General features: G+C 40.9%; 1 protein-coding gene across 1 annotated transcript; it reads right to left on the bottom strand.

Moving 5' to 3' along the window:
• Positions 1–134: 134 nt before the first annotated feature.
• On the bottom strand, positions 135–5,318 carry LOC135598729 (phosphate transporter PHO1-2-like). The gene is made up of 15 exons (XM_065092993.1): positions 5,033–5,318; positions 4,623–4,676; positions 4,289–4,526; positions 3,872–4,223; positions 3,609–3,657; positions 3,464–3,538; positions 2,805–2,934; positions 2,337–2,463; positions 1,594–1,843; positions 1,395–1,499; positions 1,265–1,309; positions 1,029–1,181; positions 666–947; positions 449–585; positions 135–356 (listed from the first exon to the last, which is right to left on the bottom strand). The coding sequence occupies exons 1-15, from the start codon at positions 5,270–5,272 to the stop codon at positions 266–268; spliced, it is 2,328 nt and encodes a 775-aa protein (XP_064949065.1). The 5' UTR covers positions 5,273–5,318; the 3' UTR covers positions 135–265.
• Positions 5,319–19,049: the final 13,731 nt, after the last annotated feature.

The following is a 19,049-nucleotide window of genomic DNA, read 5'->3' as shown; positions in this document are numbered from 1 at the left end:
CCTCGAATTCCCCTCGTGAACAATCAGTATCACGTTAGTTAGTTTTATATATATATATATATATATATATATATATATATATATATATATATATATATATATATATATATATATATATATATATATATATATATATATATATATATATATATATATATGTCCCAAGCTTGACGCCACAGGCCATCTCCTGATGTGCTCTGCAGCATCCTCCCAAAAGAGCCCCCAGCTTCGTCCTTCTATGTACAACTGTTAGGCATGCAGTTCCTCAATCATCGGAAGCCAACTCACAGAAGGGTAGCGGCACCGTCTTCACAGCCCTGAACTTGCCCACATTGTTCAGGTGCTCATTCTCCAACCTTTACATGCACCATGTCACAGCATCAGCCTTCTTGATGGCTATTCTAACAATGCATGCATGCAGGTGCATGTTGCGAGAGTGACGACTGACCTGTAGAAGTTCCAATGCCCGCGTCGAATAATCTCCAGCGAAGCTAGCAGGAAATCCATCAACCGGTGCTCAGCCTGCCCCATCGTAAGCCGCATCACGCTCTGAATCCATGCCAGTCTAAGCACAAAGTTCAAACCCTGCACGCACCTCAATCTTGTTAGTGTTGAACATTTAGGGCATGGTTGCACAAGAAGAGAAACACAGAAGCTACACCCACAATGGAGACATAGTAGACGCATTTGTTCTTCAGAATGAGATCATCTCTCAGAAATAGGTTCTTCGAGCTGAGGTCCAATAGCCCCCAGTCCTTGACGAAGTCCCAGAAGAGCTGATAGATGGTAGCTCCTGTGGATGTGATGACAACAATGACCATCCACAGGGGCGTAGGTTCCACCGCGTACTTCAATTTGGCGGCAGCTGCCACCATGGCCGATACATACTTTCCGGCGTTGGCCAGGTGGTTGACGTCGTACCCCTCCTCGATGTACCGCCTGACACACTTGGATACATTGTGCAGGTGCAGATGTTAGCGACATTCTTTTCGCATACATACATATATATGACCACATGTTAATCCTACCTGCATGGCACGCCAGTAATAGGGAAGAAATGAGATAATGTAGGCCAAAATCTTGTACTGGTGGCTGCGAGTACATGTCTCATAAGGATGCACTTTGAATCCAGCCGCCATGAAGTAACATGTTGTGAGTTCCATGTGCCTTAGCAGTGGAATCTGCCGACAAAGTACAGAATGAATCAGACATTACTCATGTGCTTATCCTGCATGCAGATTCTGTAGACCATTTGTGTGCTCACCTGGCTGGTTAGCTGGTCAGCCATGAAGAAGTCCACCATCAGCACCTGCAATGCATCGTGCAACCATGTAGTTTTCTTGGACGGTATACAAAAGAAGGGAAAGAACATACAAAACGATGTGCTAATTTACTTTGTACAGTGGCGAAAACGCAATGTTGCGCATCACTCGGAGAAAGCAATAGCGTGTCGAGCGGTAGAAGATGTTAAATGGACAGAGGAGTAGTGCCGTGAATACCTGCAAGAAAATTGCTTTAATTTGCTGGGATATCTTTATGGTATAGAACTGTCCCATGAGGAACATGGCACTCGCCAGTGAATCGATTAATTACCAGCAAGAGAGCTCCGGGTATGGCATCGACGTGCCGCTGGGAGACACCGGCAGATCGAAGCAGGAGGTGGACGACCAGCGCACTGACGACCGCAGTCATCAATGATGCACTGATGAGGAAGGCATCCCTGTGCTTGAGAACTGTGTTTGGCGAGAACTCGAATATGAAGTTGTGGTTTATTCTGGTGCCTCTCCACGCGAATATGTTGCAGCCGTACAAGAATATGTGCAGGCTAAGGAGCGCAAACATGCTGCAGAAAACATGCATGCACACATATTGTAGATTGACTGCTGTTCACTAGCAAGTGTAGCCTAATCATTCTTGCACAAAACATACAATCTTTTTACTCGTAGAAAGCAGTAATACTCTCGAGAAAGGATCTGATTCCCTATACGAGAGATCAAGTGGAGGAAATGGAAGACACTGTACGAAAAATGACATAGAATGGAAGTGCATGAGGTTAGTGGAGGATGGGGCACCGAGGAAAGTGGAGCTAAATTCTGCAAAATTTCCAGCTAGTGGCTGTATGAATGATGCCATCTATGATAGTGGAAGAATCACAATCATTAATAATAATAATAGTAAAGACCACGTAGCTGTCTAAAGCACTCTGCAAATTTATAGCATTCGCCATTCGTAAGTAAATATGCATGTCAATTAAGCTTTTCATATAGAATGTGGGAAACAGAGGTGTATGAATGAAGTCATGTGGAAAGTTTGATGGGCGCAAAAGAAAGGAGCACCTGAAGATGGGGTAAACGGTTTCCATATAACCGGCTTCATCACTACTTGAGGAAGAAAAGATGCCACACAAATGAGCCAAGATTGCGTACACAACGAACAAAGTCACAAAGCTGCCCGTGAACAGACCTGCACGCAACACAAACAAAGAAGAAGACAACCGAGGCATTAAGAGGACCGAAACGGAAGCTTTTAGTTTCGATACTCCGCATGGCAGCAGAGCTATCCATCTTTTTCCTTCTCTATCACAATCCTCTCCCCACCGATAGATGCTAGCTTAGTCGGACTACAGCTTCACCGTACACGGATGTCGTGTGTGCAAATCTTTACCGTGGCCATGGCAATATGACAAACACTGAGTGCATTAAATGCTCCATAGGTGTGGGCATCGGGACTCGATGCACACTCACTTCTATGCTAATCTTTGGTCCACAGGAGGAGAGAGCGTGAGAGGGAAGGTGGATACGTACCGACGAAGAAGGTGATGGTGTGGGATTCCCGGGGCTTCTGAGGTCTCAGGAACTTCATGGCTTTTTTCCTGTCGCTGCCGGCAAAGTGCTTTGTGAATATGGATTCCACTTCGTCCGCCAGCTTTATCACCTGCATATATCCCACCCACCCCAAATAAAATTCCTCTATTCTCGTGTTGCTTAGCTACACATATATGCAGACGAAGAAAGGGGTCTTAACACAAAACAAACCATGAAAACACTGACGACTGCGGCAGTGGCGATAATAATAATACTACTACTATTATCCACTTGCCATAATCAAATCGATCAAGAGACCAACTGCTGTTCCTCCACCCGGCCACTACAACATGTCCACCAATCCCCTCTAGAGATATATCATGGTATCTATATCTTAGTTCAACAGTGACGAGATGAGGTGGTGCAATCACTCCTTCGATGAGGCAGGAGTCCACCGATGGCCAAACTCTCCTCATTGCGAGGCTAAATCCGTATTTGGTATATTTGTGGAATAAACAATATAATGTAATGTGGCCAAGTAGATGATACGAATAAAGCCTTGTAGAGAGACACGATCGATGTGATTACGTCCCATAGGTACCCCAAAAAAAATGGCAAGAAAAGGGAAATAATAATAAGTCAACCCATGCAATAAATACCTTGTCCGAGCTGACAAAGTGCGACCTCTTAACCTTCTTCAAGAAGGTGGCCGATTCTCGTCGTTGGTTCGATACCTTCAGAAACGGAGCACGACTCATCTCAGTTCAGTTCGAAATCTACAGAACAGATCGATTCGTGCAATACCTTCTGGAACTTCTTGAGGATTTTCCTGAAGGCTTCCATGTTTAAGGAGCTGCCACAAGTGAACAATCTTACGTAAGTAAATTAATCATCAGTTCATTTGATATAGCCAAAAAGGATAGTAGTAGTCTCCACGTCCAACTCTTTCATGCAGGTTAGTACATGGGCGATTGCACCCACCTCCCACGTAGGTAGACTCGCCCGTCTCACCGCATGGAATGGTGTCTTTAAGCTATGGGCGCATAGGAGGACAGAAACCAACTCACCTGTAGGTTGTGAGCAGGTCATGCCCTCGGTAGAGCTGGACGTACGCCTCCCTGATCATCTTCTCGGCGCGCAGGAGCTTCTTCCTATTGACATGATCGCCGCCGACTGAGCCCTCCTTCCGGGAGCTGTTGACGAGGTCCTCCCAGACCATCGAGATGGCCCGGGCTGGCGTCGTCGGTGGGATGTCGATCCTAAGCGACGTGGCCGTCCTCAGCTTCCCGGCCTTCTTCGCCTTCGCCTTCCCTAGCCCAAGGAAGCTCACGCCGTTCCTCTCCAGCGTCGCTATCACCTCGTCACTAAGGCTGTCCCGCTCCTCTGTTCCCGCTGCTGGGCTCTCTGGCTCTCCTTCCACTGTCACCACCATTGTTATTATGTGTGTTACAGCGATGGGTTGATGGGTTCAGGAGCCTACGCACCGGAGAAGGAGGAGGCGCTGCTGAGGAGGGAGGTCACGCTGCCGCCAGCAGGGGATGGAGGGGCATTCCGCTGGTGGCGGCGGCGGCGGTGTTCGTGGAGGAGCTGTTTCAGATCCACGAGGATCTGGAGCTGCTTGCTGAGGATCTCGCCGCGGTCGCAGAACTCGTTCTCTTTGTTGGTGTAGAAACCATTCACCTTCTCCAACTCCTGCTCCAACTTCTCCAAGAACTCCTTCACCTTAAGTGTCACCCATCCCTTTGTTATTCACCCAGAAGAATCAAACCAGAATATGCATGCATATATACACACACGTAAAAGCGACAAGTAAATTACCTCGTCTTCTCTAGATTGGACGGGAACCATTTCGAAGAGATTCTCCTCATCAATCTAAGAACAAACAAACAAAGAAGCAGAGCATTCGTCAGGAAAATGAATCTATTCGATTCCGTGATCAAATCACTACAGGCGACACGAGGAACAGAGGGGGAGATTTGGGCTCGGAAAAGTTGCAGTGTACACATCAAATGAACACAACGATCGATGGCGTGACGACCAGACGGACTGCCGCCTTTTAACCGCAAAAAAAGCGCCAAATTTTGCTATTCTCTCCCTCCTTTCTGTCATCCGAGCCTTCGTTTAAAAGCAAACGGAACCAAGAAACGAGGGAAAGACAGTGGAGAAGAGAGTAAAGAATTTCGACTTCTACAGCAAAATTCTTGTGTTGATCGATTTTGAGACTTTACCGGAGGAAGATCACTGCGGGGGGCGTAGAAACGGGCGGCGAATGCGCGAACCGGGTCGAAGAGAGAGAAACCACCACCTCCGTTGTGGTGGTCATTTGAGGAGGAAGAAGAAGGGAAGGAAGAACGGAGGAGGGAGAGCTTGATCTTCTTGACATGCTTCTTGAGCTGGCGGTAGTCGACGAAGGCGTCCTTCCATTCGGGGATCAGCTGCGCTTGCAACTCCCGTGAAAACTTCACCATTTCCGCCTCCCCCCCTTCTCCTCTGTAACTTCTCCGCGGAATAACCAGAGACGGAGGGAGTATAAATAGAGGCAAGGAGTGGAAGAGATTATATAGACAGATACGGACAGGGAAAGTAATAATAAGGCAAACCTTCTTCATCATCAATTTTATTTATTCTTATCTCTACCAAAAAAAGGAAGCAGAAATGCCATTCTTTTCCACTCACACTTAGTGGAGCAAAGAGAAAAGTCTTAAGCAGCAAACTATTCCTCGCCAACTATCGAATTGCATCCCCTTAATTCATTCTTTTGGCAATAGGAGCTCTTAAAAGTAATCAAAAGAAAGAGAGAGAGAGAGAGAGAGATAATTTGATGGATTATGTAAATGGTAGAGGATAGATTTGCGTGAAGAACAGTGTGAGCCACTATCCAATCTGAATCGCATCCATATATTCAATTAGATTTAATTCCCATTGACCAGATTGGCTGTCTCAAAAGTTGGCATTGCATTGATTTGGTTTTCAGTATACCACGATATGATTGCAGCAGAGAAATATTTGTCCCAACTTAAGAATCATACTGGATGATGACGTTCCTCACCTATGAACATCCAGAAAGATGCCCAGTATGAGGATGTTCTTGATGAGAATTCTTCCACTTCCAATAAATTTTATTATCATTATATTTTTTTCACAAAACAACATTCATATGGTTTTTCCTGGTCCTAAAATATTATGCCAAACAGAAATATTATATTTTTGAAACTATAAGAGGAAAATCCATATGACTTTTTTAGTACTAAAATATTATATTTTATCAAAAATTTATATTATTTAAGAAGAAAATCATATAAATCTTCTACTTTCAATAATTTTTATAACAGTTAAATGAAAAAAAATTATGACTGTCACAATTAATAAAATTCCCTTCGATTATCATGCTTAAATTTAAAATTTTGAATATATATATATATATATATATATATATATATAATTTATTTGGATTGTCATACAATTTATTTGGAGAACTGATAATGGAGGCTATTGTCTGGCAAGTGAGGTAAGGCTTATGCAAAAGGTAAAGGGAATATATGCCCCTCCCTCCCTTCCTCCCATCATGGTTGATGCATTCACCCTCTAATGCCGCACATCTGGCCCCGCATCAGTAATGGAAAGCTCGTCTTTCTGGTGCTGCAGGAGGAACAAATCTCTCACCAATTCCTTCACCGGTGGATAACAGTAGTATTCATCTTTGGGAATATGGAAGACGGACATATTCCTGTGTTCTTAAGTTTGACAATAAGCAATGTGTTTGTAACCCCAAAGTAGAAGCTTTATTAGCTTCTTCGTGCTTTCGATGGCCACCATTACTTGTAGCCCCCCCCATGATCGTCTGAATTGGCTTGTAGAAATAGATGCCGCAACTCAATCTACTTTTCTCTTTTGCATCAAATTAAATCTACATTATGGGCACAACAGATAAAAATATTATCCTTCTCTCTCTCTCTCTCCTCTCAAAGGAAGCATCAGGCATCTCTTGGCAACTAAATCAGTGGTGACCGTTCTTAAGTCTCGCATATGCTCTTCGACTCTGCTCTTTCCCCATATCATCGAGGCTAATGCATCGACTGTGGAATTCTTTTTGGAGCAGCCAGCTACTTTTCGTGACCCAAACAGTGTCATTTCTACCACCTCCTTTTGACCCAAATCTGGATATGAGTGGGGGGGAAGGCATCCTTCGAATTACTCTTCTGCTAATGGCCAAACAGGTTTGGAGTTCGGATTGCTTAACGTATCGTCTTGCTCTCTCGCTTCCATGGCTAACAATAAGAGTTGTGAGTCAGCCGAGCACGTTCCGATATGTGATATGCATTAGCTCGCCTCGTCAGAAGCATGTCGACGAACAACTTTAGCACGGCACGGATTAATCACCTGCTTACTTCTTAATTCCTGTCAAACGCAGCTTTCCACCCTGCCATCAGAGGTTGGATCCCGAGACGCCGAAAGGGCCTGTTGATGCATAGGGCTGCTCACGTGTTTGTTCTTGTGCCGCATCAGATAGATAGTGCGGTCTTCACTGTTCCTCAGTATTTACACACAGCATGAGGCACCAAAATACGCACACACAGGAAGAAGAAGAAGAAGAAAAGATAGCAATAACAACGATACAACCAATGGGGTTAGTGGGATCGAGCTGCTGCTGCTGATGTTTTCTCTTTTCTTTGTTTGTATTTTTGCTGGAGCCAACAAGGCTTTGGCACCACCACTATCACCACTCCCAGGCTGTCCTGTACTCCTCCCATTACACAGGGCCTTCCTTAAAAGAATCCATGGCGTGGTGATTGCTGGGGACATCTGCGAGCTTATAACTACTGACGGTTGGCTATGATAGCTCCGGGGACCTTCTTCTAGAGGATATGCATAGGGCGCACACAAAGTAAGAACAGCAGTAGCGGGTCCATCATGCTTGCTTCGATCATTCCACCAAAGATGCAAGCCATTGGGCAACGATTCCTCTTGAATCTCGGGTGACGCCAACCATAATTCCCATATTGCTCCCCCCATGACTGTCCACTTTAAAGAACAGTAGGGTTTTAGCATTTTTGATAATGCTTCATCATTTCTCTACTTTTCGCAAATGGGTCAATGAATTGTTCCACTACAGAATCCTCATATTCTTTTTCCTTTGAGGCCATTATAATACAGACTAGTGGATGGTCGTCCACAGGATGCCGATTGCTTAATGATGCAGCATTATGTTGATGATTTCATGTGAGGAGATAAATGTAGCACGAGAATTTTTCAGAAATAGAAGAATGGAAAGAGATTAAAGAAGGATAATAGTAAAAAGAATCGGATAAATATCAGATTCGTTCTATGCCCAATAATGAACTCCACTCATTCTACCAGACAAATAATTGTTGCGTAGTATACTCACTCACACACAAGCTCAGAAAGAACTGAATTCATAGATTCTTATTCCTATTTATATGCTCAAGTAGAAGAACAAAAAATATAAATATAAATATGTAAATTTATAATGGTATAAATCAAATGTATGATCTCAATATTCTTGAATTGATTCGAACATAATATCTTTTAAATCCTTCTTTATGATTAAACCTTTCTTTTTTCCTCATCCTCGGATAGATATTATCATGTGACAATATTTAAATAAAAGATGAATTAAACCAACTCCCTATTCAACTTCTTTACGTTTCTTTCCTGAGCAGGCAAATCCAATGTGGCTGTGGTTTCTGACCTCATCATCCTCCTCTGGTGTAAGTCCAAATGACTGAAATGCTTTCAGTGATTGGTGTTGTTCGCACGCCCAAGCGGTCGCAAACAATGGATCATGAAACGAATCATCAGGTAAAAGCCAAACTAGTTTATGCACATCGACGAGACTCCCATTATCTAAATCGACTAACCAAATATAAAGCTTCTTTTTTTGTCACACGTATAGAAATGTGTTTTGTGGCTCATTTTGCCTATTTGATTACATTATCTTCGAGCGCCATAGCTACGATGGTGCGATCTATCGCTTGCTCTGCTATAATTTAGCGAAGATCGATCTGAGAGTGGATGCAGCTTTTCCTGGCGAATTAGAGAGAGAACTCTTCAATAAGAAGATCTACCGTTGCCGATTCTGTGTTCCTTATCGCTTCTTTCTGAGTACATACACAGACTTACTTTTTATGGCAGATGGTTCATGAAAGCAATGGAGGAGTGCATCTGAGGTGCATGTGGTCGGAAGTCAGCACGACTGGGTTGGTGAGAAAGGTGAGATGGACAAGAGCTAAATGACCATTTGTTGGGTGTTTGACCTCCTCGGCTTCCTCTCGAATTATTCCCACCATTTGCTACTAGTGTTTGGCTAAGATGATGACGTTGCATGGGAAAGGTGACGTTCATTTCATATGATGCTGACCCATCTCCTGGCGATCGTATGTCAACTTGTCATCGGCAACATGGAAGAAACCTGCATGCCTGCCAAACCGTCTGTCTCACTCGAGCTCATCAAAGTAGCCATGGTTGAACATCATTGTCTTGAATAATTCTTATTTCACATCACCTCGGAGTCAAAATATGGTCAGCTAAATACACACACCACAAAAAATATTCATGTGTGATGGTTAGGAGATCATTTTCATGCTTCAGATGTTGGAAAATCTTTAAAAAACATCAAAAAAATCATAGAGGAGAATAAAAATAAAAACTCATATTAAACATAATAACTTGAATCTCTTATCTTCTTTTCACTCTACCTTATAAATGATAAGTTTAAGATTTTGACTCGAAGTATGATAGAAATTCTTAACTAAGACTCCTAAATCAAAATCATAAAACTTGGTTTAATATTCTATCTAGTTCCCATCAATGTTGATCCATAAAAGAATAATTCAGTGGACGAGAGAGATGATTGTCCGCTTCCATTCTTCGACAGTCCCATCGTGAAGCTTCCTGTTGTACCATTCATGTCGAGTTTGCTCTTCGTGCTTCTGAGGTTTGAAAGTGTGGAGGGAGGAATGGTTGGTTCGTTCCTCGAGTACAGAGAGAACTCTTCTCTTTCCCCCAATTTGGGGCAAAACTGATAGCCAGCTTGGCTTCATTCTTTCCTAACGCCTGGAAGGAATTCCCACCATGGGAATTAAAGACATCATCACCTGATTCCCCTCTTTCTTTCTGTTCGAGTGGGAAACACGCCGATCTCAGGACGATTCACGACCACTAGCGCTCCGTCAAGTGGCTTCCTAAAGTTCTCGAGATATAGAGGCGCACTACCGCAGCGATTTCATGGTGGGGATGCGTTAAGAAGTAGACGTGCAGGACTCGACTCCACCAGTCTCTCGCCTTTCTTCTGAAACCGACCAATCTCCGCAGCAACAGCATCTGATAAAGACCGGCGTTCATGAGGCAAATGAAATATTAGGGACGCCACAATTTGGCATTCATGACACATGATCATGACCCTACGTTTCTTGTAGATCGATCAAATCTGTGTTTGTCTTCTGCATGCTTGTCTTGCATGCTTCTCTCGTGCGCTTCGGAATAGATGATACGCCAACTAAGGCATCGAGTGGATAACAGCTCAAAAGCTACGTGACCCGAGTTGGGCTTTGTCTCATCGAGTAGCTCAAAGGCTGCATGTACATGGGAGACGTGGAACAAGTCGGTCCACTTTGCAAAGTGCGACTCTTCTGCTACACTGAGAGATACCTAAAAATAATGACCTAATTTGTAAATGGGGAAAGGAAGGGAACTCACGCTTCTCCGCTACACCGAGAGATACGCCAAAGCAGCCATGAGCTCTCTTTATTCATAGAAAAATATTGACTGAGAGAATAATCTTATATTTGGCAGAAGTTCAATTATATATATTAAGCTTGGTATATAACTTAGTAGCTTAAGTGTGTTTTTTGGGTTGAATTAGTATCTAATATGATATATCTGAAGGATCAATTTGACTCGTACTCATCAATATTTAAGTTCTAGCATGCTATCAAAGTCGAAGATTGAGCTCATCAAGTTATGGTTTGACTGAATGAATATAAGTTGCACCTTAACGAGGAGACGAGGATGGGTGAATTACTCAAAAGAGTAAGAAAAGATATAGACCTTGATTGAATTTAAAGTCTTAAAAGAATAATAAAAAGATGAACAACGTACACTTGAATGAATTAAACAAAATATTAAAAATATTCATATTTGTAAGATTAAAAATAGATGAAATAGATCAATCTCATATCACTAAGGATTGAAAGAGTCGGATTATATATATTAGGTTTGATCCATCTAAAATTTTAAGTTCTAACTTAAACCGACATCTAACTGATATATAGACTCGTCATTGTTTGATTTTTAATAACTCTCTTTACCAAATCGATATAAAAGATGGTTTGACAAACAAAACAAATAGATATAAACGATATAGTACATTTCAATAGAATGGGCTTACAATTATTAAAAGAGAAAAAAAAAGATGAAATATTTTATTACAAAATGCCCTACTGGATCTCAATAATTTAACCCAATGCGGCAATGGTCGAATCTAGATGCACAAAATATATTATTATTTATTTTGGATTGTCTCAGCTAGAAGTCAACTCGGGTCTAACCCTTTTTTTTTTCAAATCGATCTCTAGAAAAACTCACCATGATATATTCTCGACCTTACAAAGCAAAGTCGGGGGACGATCCTAACAATACCCCTCCAATGCTCATATTAGTTTTGATTTTGGAGAAATCAAACTAGTAAGATATATTGGACTAATCTTATGGGCCTATTTTTCTTTAGTGTATCTAAGTGTACCTGGGCATCCTCTTTTATAGTAGAGTCTAGGGATCATTATACCATATATTCAAGGTGGTTGCGCCTGTTGGTTATAACTATTTATAACAAACATTAGATCGTTTGACAGTTAATCATACTATTCACATAAATCTAACCTTTTCACGTATCAATCAATGATGCATCCATATGGGGATAAAATTATTGTTAGGTAGCATAGGATATTGGCGACCAAAATGGTGACACGTTAGTTGTATGTGATACTAATGTGCTGGCCACATTATATCCACTATAACATATGCCTCCCATTTTGTGGGCTGAGGAGCATCGTGAATTTGGGTCAGGAAGTATTGTTCATTTAAGGTTTGCTGGTATAAGAGAATAAGGGACGTGACCTCGAAATTCTTATAAAGTCGGTATGAGTCAATTTGCTCGACTTGATCTACTCAATACAATCGATCTGACTCAATCCTTCGTGGAGTTTTTTGTCGATCCAATACGTTGGGGATAGTAGTGAAGTGTACAAGTATGACTAATAGTGATGCCATGGTGAAGTGCATCAAGTAAGCTATGATGACACAATCTCAACAATTATTGGATGAGCATAAAGGGCCACAGGGCCGAGTGGAGTGGTGCACAAAAGGCCATAAGGCTAGGTATAGTGATGCGATAGATTCCAGTGAACAAGCGTGGGGGTGGACGACAATCCATGGGGTTGGGTGTAGTGGCGCATAAAGAGCCAAAAGATTAGATGTGGTAGTGCGATAAGATTAAGTGACCGGGCATAGTAACGCATAGAGAGTCAAAAGGCTGAGTGTGGTGACACAATAGGGTCAAGTGACTAAGCACGATGGCGCATGAAGGGGCCACATGGCCAGCTATTGTGGCATGTGTCACCAGTGTTACTATCGTACGATAGTACGATGGTCTAACCGATGCATGTGTGAGGCACACCACCCTATTGATGAGTGAGAGAATCTAAGTGGATCTAGTTATAACTGTACCATTATACCCATCTATAGTAGTAAGTGGTCATGACAACATGGCCTGTTAACATGTGTTCAATATGTAAATCATGACAAATTTGATCAAATCATAATAACAATTCATTTGACCTCTAGAGCCTTATAATAGTGCCACACATCCTAGGCCATGTCGTTGTATTATATTTAGGAGTCAAAGGGATGCCTAGCCAGGTGGAACATCATCTTCACCTCTTAGAAATACCTATCAGTTACTTCAAGGATTTCTCACATGTACTTGCAATCAAAGACTATAAATGAACTCCCAAAACATCTCGACAATCCAAAAGGTCTGCGATGTCTTCCGTAGCTTCCTCCTCCAACACCATAGACTCGGACAAGATGTCATTTCCGTCACCTCCTTCAGTGTTGGCAACATAAGCTTTGGCCTTATAAAGAGCCAAGTTAGCTACTCCAATGGAGGTTCTCCCCCCTCCCCCCCCCCCAAACAAAGGCGAATCCATCGTGTGGTGGGGCTTCGCCACCTGGTGCAGAGTCCTTTGACTCATACTCAACAATGAAGGCCCCCGACCTAGATATTCTCTAGGAGGTCTATCACATTTCGGTTGAGTTTGAGTTAGTGCTTGCTTGACTAGGTGACCGACCTTATGTAGTCACATATTACACACTAGCATGGATTCACTCAAGGTGAGACTTTACTTCTCTCTTCATCCATTTTTTTTGTTGAGGCTTTCAACTATTAAAAGTTTACACCCATTTAGATGGCCCCAAATTCCTAATGCTTTCTTATAGCGTTTATTGGGGAGTGCGTAGGAATACATATCTCCCCGTTAACCCTTTTGTTTGCCAACTATAATCCATACTTTAGAGAGTTAGCATATTTCCTCTCAACCCAAATTAGTTGTCAAGTTAAGGGTGCTTTGACCTCCTATAAAGTTTGGAAGATAAGTTTTTCTTTTGTTCTTTCAAGATACGATTGGCCAATCAATTTGAATTGGTCTAGCTAGAAGGTTTCCAATGTTGCTCCGAGATTGCACAAGAAGGAAGTAGGGCAGTAAAAGACCATTTGCAACCCTATCCAGGTCCATCGACATCCTATAAATGAGTGAGTAATGACTCGTTAATGTAGGCCTGCGCCCAACTCCTTAGGTTACGAAATTGAAATTGTTATTGCTTAAGAACTCTTATGAATTGTCTAACACTTGATTTTTCTTATGCTATATATCTTCAAAGGAGTATCCTCATATACAACTATCAAAGAGGTCGAGGACAATAGACAAAGAGCATAATCTCCCAACCCAAGTCTACTTAGGCTATAGTAACAGCAGAGGAGGTTGCCCATCTTCGAGCTCGAGTCAATGAGCTAGAGGGTGCAATGGCGATGGCCAAGGAGGAGGTGGTGGTAAATTTAATGGAGGTCAACTCATTAGAGAAGTCGGTAAATATGGTAAGGATTGACAGGAACAAGACCTACCAAAGAGCCTTAGAAGTTGAAGCTGACACTAACTTGCTTTAGACTCAAGAGTTGACCTTGAATATGGAGATGAAGAACCTCCATCGCTGCAATGAGGAGCTATCCTAACAGTTGGAGAGCATGGAGGAGACCAGGGTGGTCAAATACAAAACCTCTCAAGAATTAAAAAAGGGATTAACTAGGCTACGACACCGCTCCCTTACCTATGGTTATGAACTAGCTATCTTTTGAGCTAGGCATAACCACCCCCCTTTGCCTCTTCTAGTTGACTCCACTAGTATCAAGAACGAGAAGATCATCATGATAATGAAATAATAATGATCTTCTAGTTGACTCCGCTCGACTAGTATCGATGATCAAAATGAAATAATAATCTACATGGAGGGAGGATTAGTTGAAGCTGGTGATGAGGCGAAGATGGCCTCAATGATAAAAGGAGCTATGGAAGGATCATCTCTAAATGCTGAGAAGGTACTTCTACCTCGTCGACTAATCATCTTCCTCTCATCAGTTCGATCCCTGATAAGATTGTAGAGATTCTAGAAAAGTGACTAGGTTGATTGTCGCTTATTTTATTTTTATTGTTTGTTATTTCTCTCTCTCTTTTTTATGTCAAGAGATCCATTTTGACATATAAGGACTCTTAACTATGGTGCAATAGTTTTTTTATAAATAAAAAATTATTTTCAAATAAGTTTTATTATGAGAATTACATCTTTAAATTTTACAATCATGTACAAAGTTACAAACTCTGTTGCAATTATGATATGGAGTACAACATCAAGGATAATATTTTTCAAGGTTTGAAATGTATTAAATCTTAGGAATATCTAATTCATCAAGAGTCTAGACTCAGTAAGTTTCTAGTCAAACTTTCTCAACATTCTAATGTAGTCTTTCCCAAGTTGATACAAGCGTGACTATGGCTTGAGCTAGGTCGCCAACTTTAGTTCTTCTTTTATCCAACAAGGACAAACTTTGATGTTGAAGATTTTAGCAATTGTCTTTTTGTATGCTGAGTTTCTAGATGTGCTTAGGCTTTGACTTCATAAATAAAGTCTAAATTTACTCTAAACCTAACCTCTGATTCTTCCTCAGTAAAGTGCTAGGTTCGGATAGTCAGTAATATCACCTCTATCAAGAGTATTACTTTGATTTACGAGGCAAACCTTTGGTATAGTTTGATGTCCCCATAATATGCTTAAGAACATGCTCTCTTAGCTCTTGACTCTCTTTTTTTAGGCATATAATATGGCTTGATTAATTATTTTATCTTGACCATTAACCTAATGATGGGCTATTGAATTGAACCTTAAGTAAATTATGAAGGAATCATAGAACTTTTTAAACGTAATATTATTAAATTATGTTATGTGGTTCGTGATTAGTACTCATGATACTCCAAACCAGGAGATGATGCTATTTCAGACAAACTCTTCGACTTGCATTTTTGTGATCGATGCTAATGGCTTGACCTCGACCCATTTAGTGAAGTAATCCACCTTGACTGTCATGTATTTTATTTGTCCTATTTCCGATGGAAAAGGTTAGGGTCGGGAATAAGTAGGCAAACTTGTCTAACTGACACCGATATCTAACAGTGATTAGGGATCATCGAAAGTAGGAGATTTGGATCGAGAGTATTTGGTGTTGTCAAGGTCGTTCCATTAGAGGTTTGAGCGGTTTGGATCTTCGGGGTTTGCTCAAGGTGATCCTACGATATTTTCTTGAGACATAGTGATCGACTTTTTTTTTAGTAATAAATTATTACAGTTAATTTTTGGTTGTTTGAGCTAAAAGTTATCTTGATTTTTTTTTCAAACCGGTCTTTAGAAAAACTTGTCAAGCTAGACTCTTGACCTTATGAATTTAAGTCAGGGGTGATCCCGATAATTTTCTTCAAACTCTCTAAGTCGGTATTGGTTTTAGACAAGCCAAACCAATATAATAGGTTTGTTTTTCTTTAGAATGCCTAAGCATACTTGGGTGGCCCTTTTTACGGTGGAGCTTGGGAGTCGTTACACCATCTCTTAGTGATGATTATGCTTATTAGTTATAACTAATCATAACAAATATTAGATCGTTTATCAATTAATTATGCTATTTATAGAAATCTAACCTTAACACATGTTAATCAATGATACATTATAAAATTATTATTGGATAGCACATTATATCGTTCATCAAAATGATGACACATCAGCTATATATTATATATGATGCTAATACGTTAGTAATATTATATCCACTATAATAATATATTAATAATTTCAAAATTAGAAAAAAGAAAGTGTGGAGTAAAGAAAAAGTAACTTTGCACATGCATGCATAAAATAAAAAAAGTATATATATATATATATTAATATTGCTCAAAGACTAAGTACATTAAATTAATAAGCCACACTAACAAAAGAGTGATCGAACATTCGCCAAAAATAGTTCGTATGATTGAACGCCACTATCCAAAATGGTGTTCGGGTAGAACACCACTTTGATCTGTGAATATAATATATGTATAATGTTAGGTAAAGCTACTTGATCTTAGTCCAAGTTTGCATTTTGCTACCCCCATGCTAAAATTTCATATATTAACATCCCATTTTATATTAGCATTGAAATTGAAATCATAGTACTTCCGAATCGTCTCAGTGCATTCAACCATGATACAATAGTCATCGACAAAACCTTCAATAGAAATTTAAACTTCGTATAACTCTACTCTTCATATTTCGACTTTTCAACAGACTCAAGTCTTGTTTCAAATTCAATTCTAAAACGCTTTGTTGTTTAGATGAGAACCCTTTAATTTCATTCAAATCATAAGCTATTAGATTTTGAGTTGCCAGAAAAATAAATGGCATCTGCTGTAGTCTTCCATCTACTCTAAACACATAGGAAAAAGATCCACTGGTTCAGCAGCTCAAGGAATGGTAGTCGGCCCTTATCCCCTCCCCCACAAGTTTGCATGAAGAAACAAAGAAATGCTCTATGGAAATTAGCCCAACTTTTGCTCTGATAGAAACCGGTAGAGGTGAAAGCCACACAAGCAACAGTACTAATGTTTTGTCATATAGAGTGGCAGATCCAACTGGGAAATCAGCAGCCCACAATAGAACTCATTCGGTGACAATGTTGACATATCGACTAAAACAATTATTTATTTATTTAATAATCATCATCATCTGCCAAGCAATAATATTAGCAAACAAAGGAAGAAATTCTATAGATCAATAATCAAATAATATCTAAAAAAACTCGCCGGAAGATATACTCGGCACTCCTTAACTATGTTTAAATTTTTCATTATAGGAAAAAAACCAAATACAAGTGATGAAAAAGTCTTCTTTCATATCTCTTTCAAAAATCTTGAGTTGATAGTATAATTCTTATTTCATTAACGACTTATCTTCCAAATAGAATTTTCAATTCTAAACATAATATTGATCCTTCAAAAAAATTTAAATCTAATTAAGACTATTCCAAATAATTTGAGAGAGAGAGAGAGAGAGAGAGAGAGAGATTGGAAAGGCATAACACACTACAATAAACAAGGTTTATAGAACAAGAATGATTCGCCCTCTTTCAACTTTGTATGATATAAATTTGGACCGTCCTTCTCCTATATAGCATAAGATATGGAGCATTAGAGGGCGAAGTAAAGTAAAACGATGCACGCATGCATGCCCTTCGCCTAACAACGAGAAAGTGGCCTCCCCCCATCAATCAAGGAGAAGAGTCTTTTCGTATTCGACGATCAAAGCGTGAGTGCGTGGGGGACGGCAGCACTGCAGCACGTAGTGTTTCATCATCATCGTGCAACATATTAAAGCCACAGCTAGCGTTCCCAACAGTGTTATGCATCACTGCTTATGCTTTGACCTGCTACGATGCACCACCAAGAATCCTGTATTGTGTAGGCGAGCCCAATCCCCTTGGCTTTGTTCCCCCACCCGTGATTCCTTCTTCGATCGAGCTGCATGTAAGTAATAAACTAGACCGAAGGAAGCTACAAAAGTTGGTTATCAGCTGCAATCTAATCGTAGAGACGATCCCTCCCACATCACCTTTTTTTCTGAAAAGTTACTGCGATCCGTGTCTTCTACTTTGACCATGATCTCTGGGCACATCACACTTTCGATGGGCTAAGAGAATAAATTAAAGGTTCCAAGATATGACTTGGGAAGTATCAACATCTCGAATAAGTTTTTGGGGAATGCCGAAAGGAATGTACGTATATAACTTTGTCTAGAGGGTAAAAGCTTGCAGCCCGAAGAACGGGATTAGATGGGGAGGATTTGAAGGAAGGATGGATGGGGAAGATGTGACTCCGCTATCGATCGAGCATTGGTATATGTTTCCACCTTAAACAGCGTTGGTGCTACTAAAAGTTCAACATGGTTGGGATGACAAGTTGGAGAGATGTTGAGGGTTATGTTTGATGCTCCCAATTCCAGTAAAGGAGTAGATGTTACATGTTTTTACCCTCTCAATTTCTCCTCAGTATGATGCAAAACAAACACGAGCTATCCATCGAGTTAGAAAAGCCCAAAGCACCAAATTGATCGAACCATTCTTCTTCTTCTTAGCAGTCCCACGGGATAGATACTGGGGGCACCAAACCAGCCTGTAAATGGTACTACGCGAGCCATTAGTTTCTCCTTTCCGTTCCTCTTCTGCCAAAGCTGCGATAGCTGAACCTCCTCTGACTCGACACTGCTCCATCTTGTGTGGTAATTAAGATCTGCTGCTTCTTCTACACAGGAAATAAGGCAAGGTTGGTGTTAGGGCCACATGCATCCCATTTCGACGACAGCGTCTGCAACCACACGCTGCAAGAGAACAACGCTTAAGAATAAGATGCCTCCTGCTTTTCTTGTGCCTTTGTGAAAAGCTAGCTCACCATTTTCTCTCTCTCTCTCTCTCTCTCTCTCTCTCTCTCTCTCTCTCTTGTAAAGAGTCTAAAACAGAAGGAAATGCCATTACAATGCCCTCATAGTCTATTTACTACATGCAATTCAATTCGATTGCTTCTGAGCTTCTTGTAGTTT

The sequence above is a fragment of the Musa acuminata genome, chromosome BXJ2-1 (genome assembly GCF_036884655.1).
Source record: "Musa acuminata AAA Group cultivar baxijiao chromosome BXJ2-1, Cavendish_Baxijiao_AAA, whole genome shotgun sequence".
NCBI classification, from domain to species: Eukaryota; Viridiplantae; Streptophyta; class Magnoliopsida; order Zingiberales; family Musaceae; genus Musa; species Musa acuminata.
This window is presented reverse-complemented; position numbering and strand designations above follow the sequence as displayed.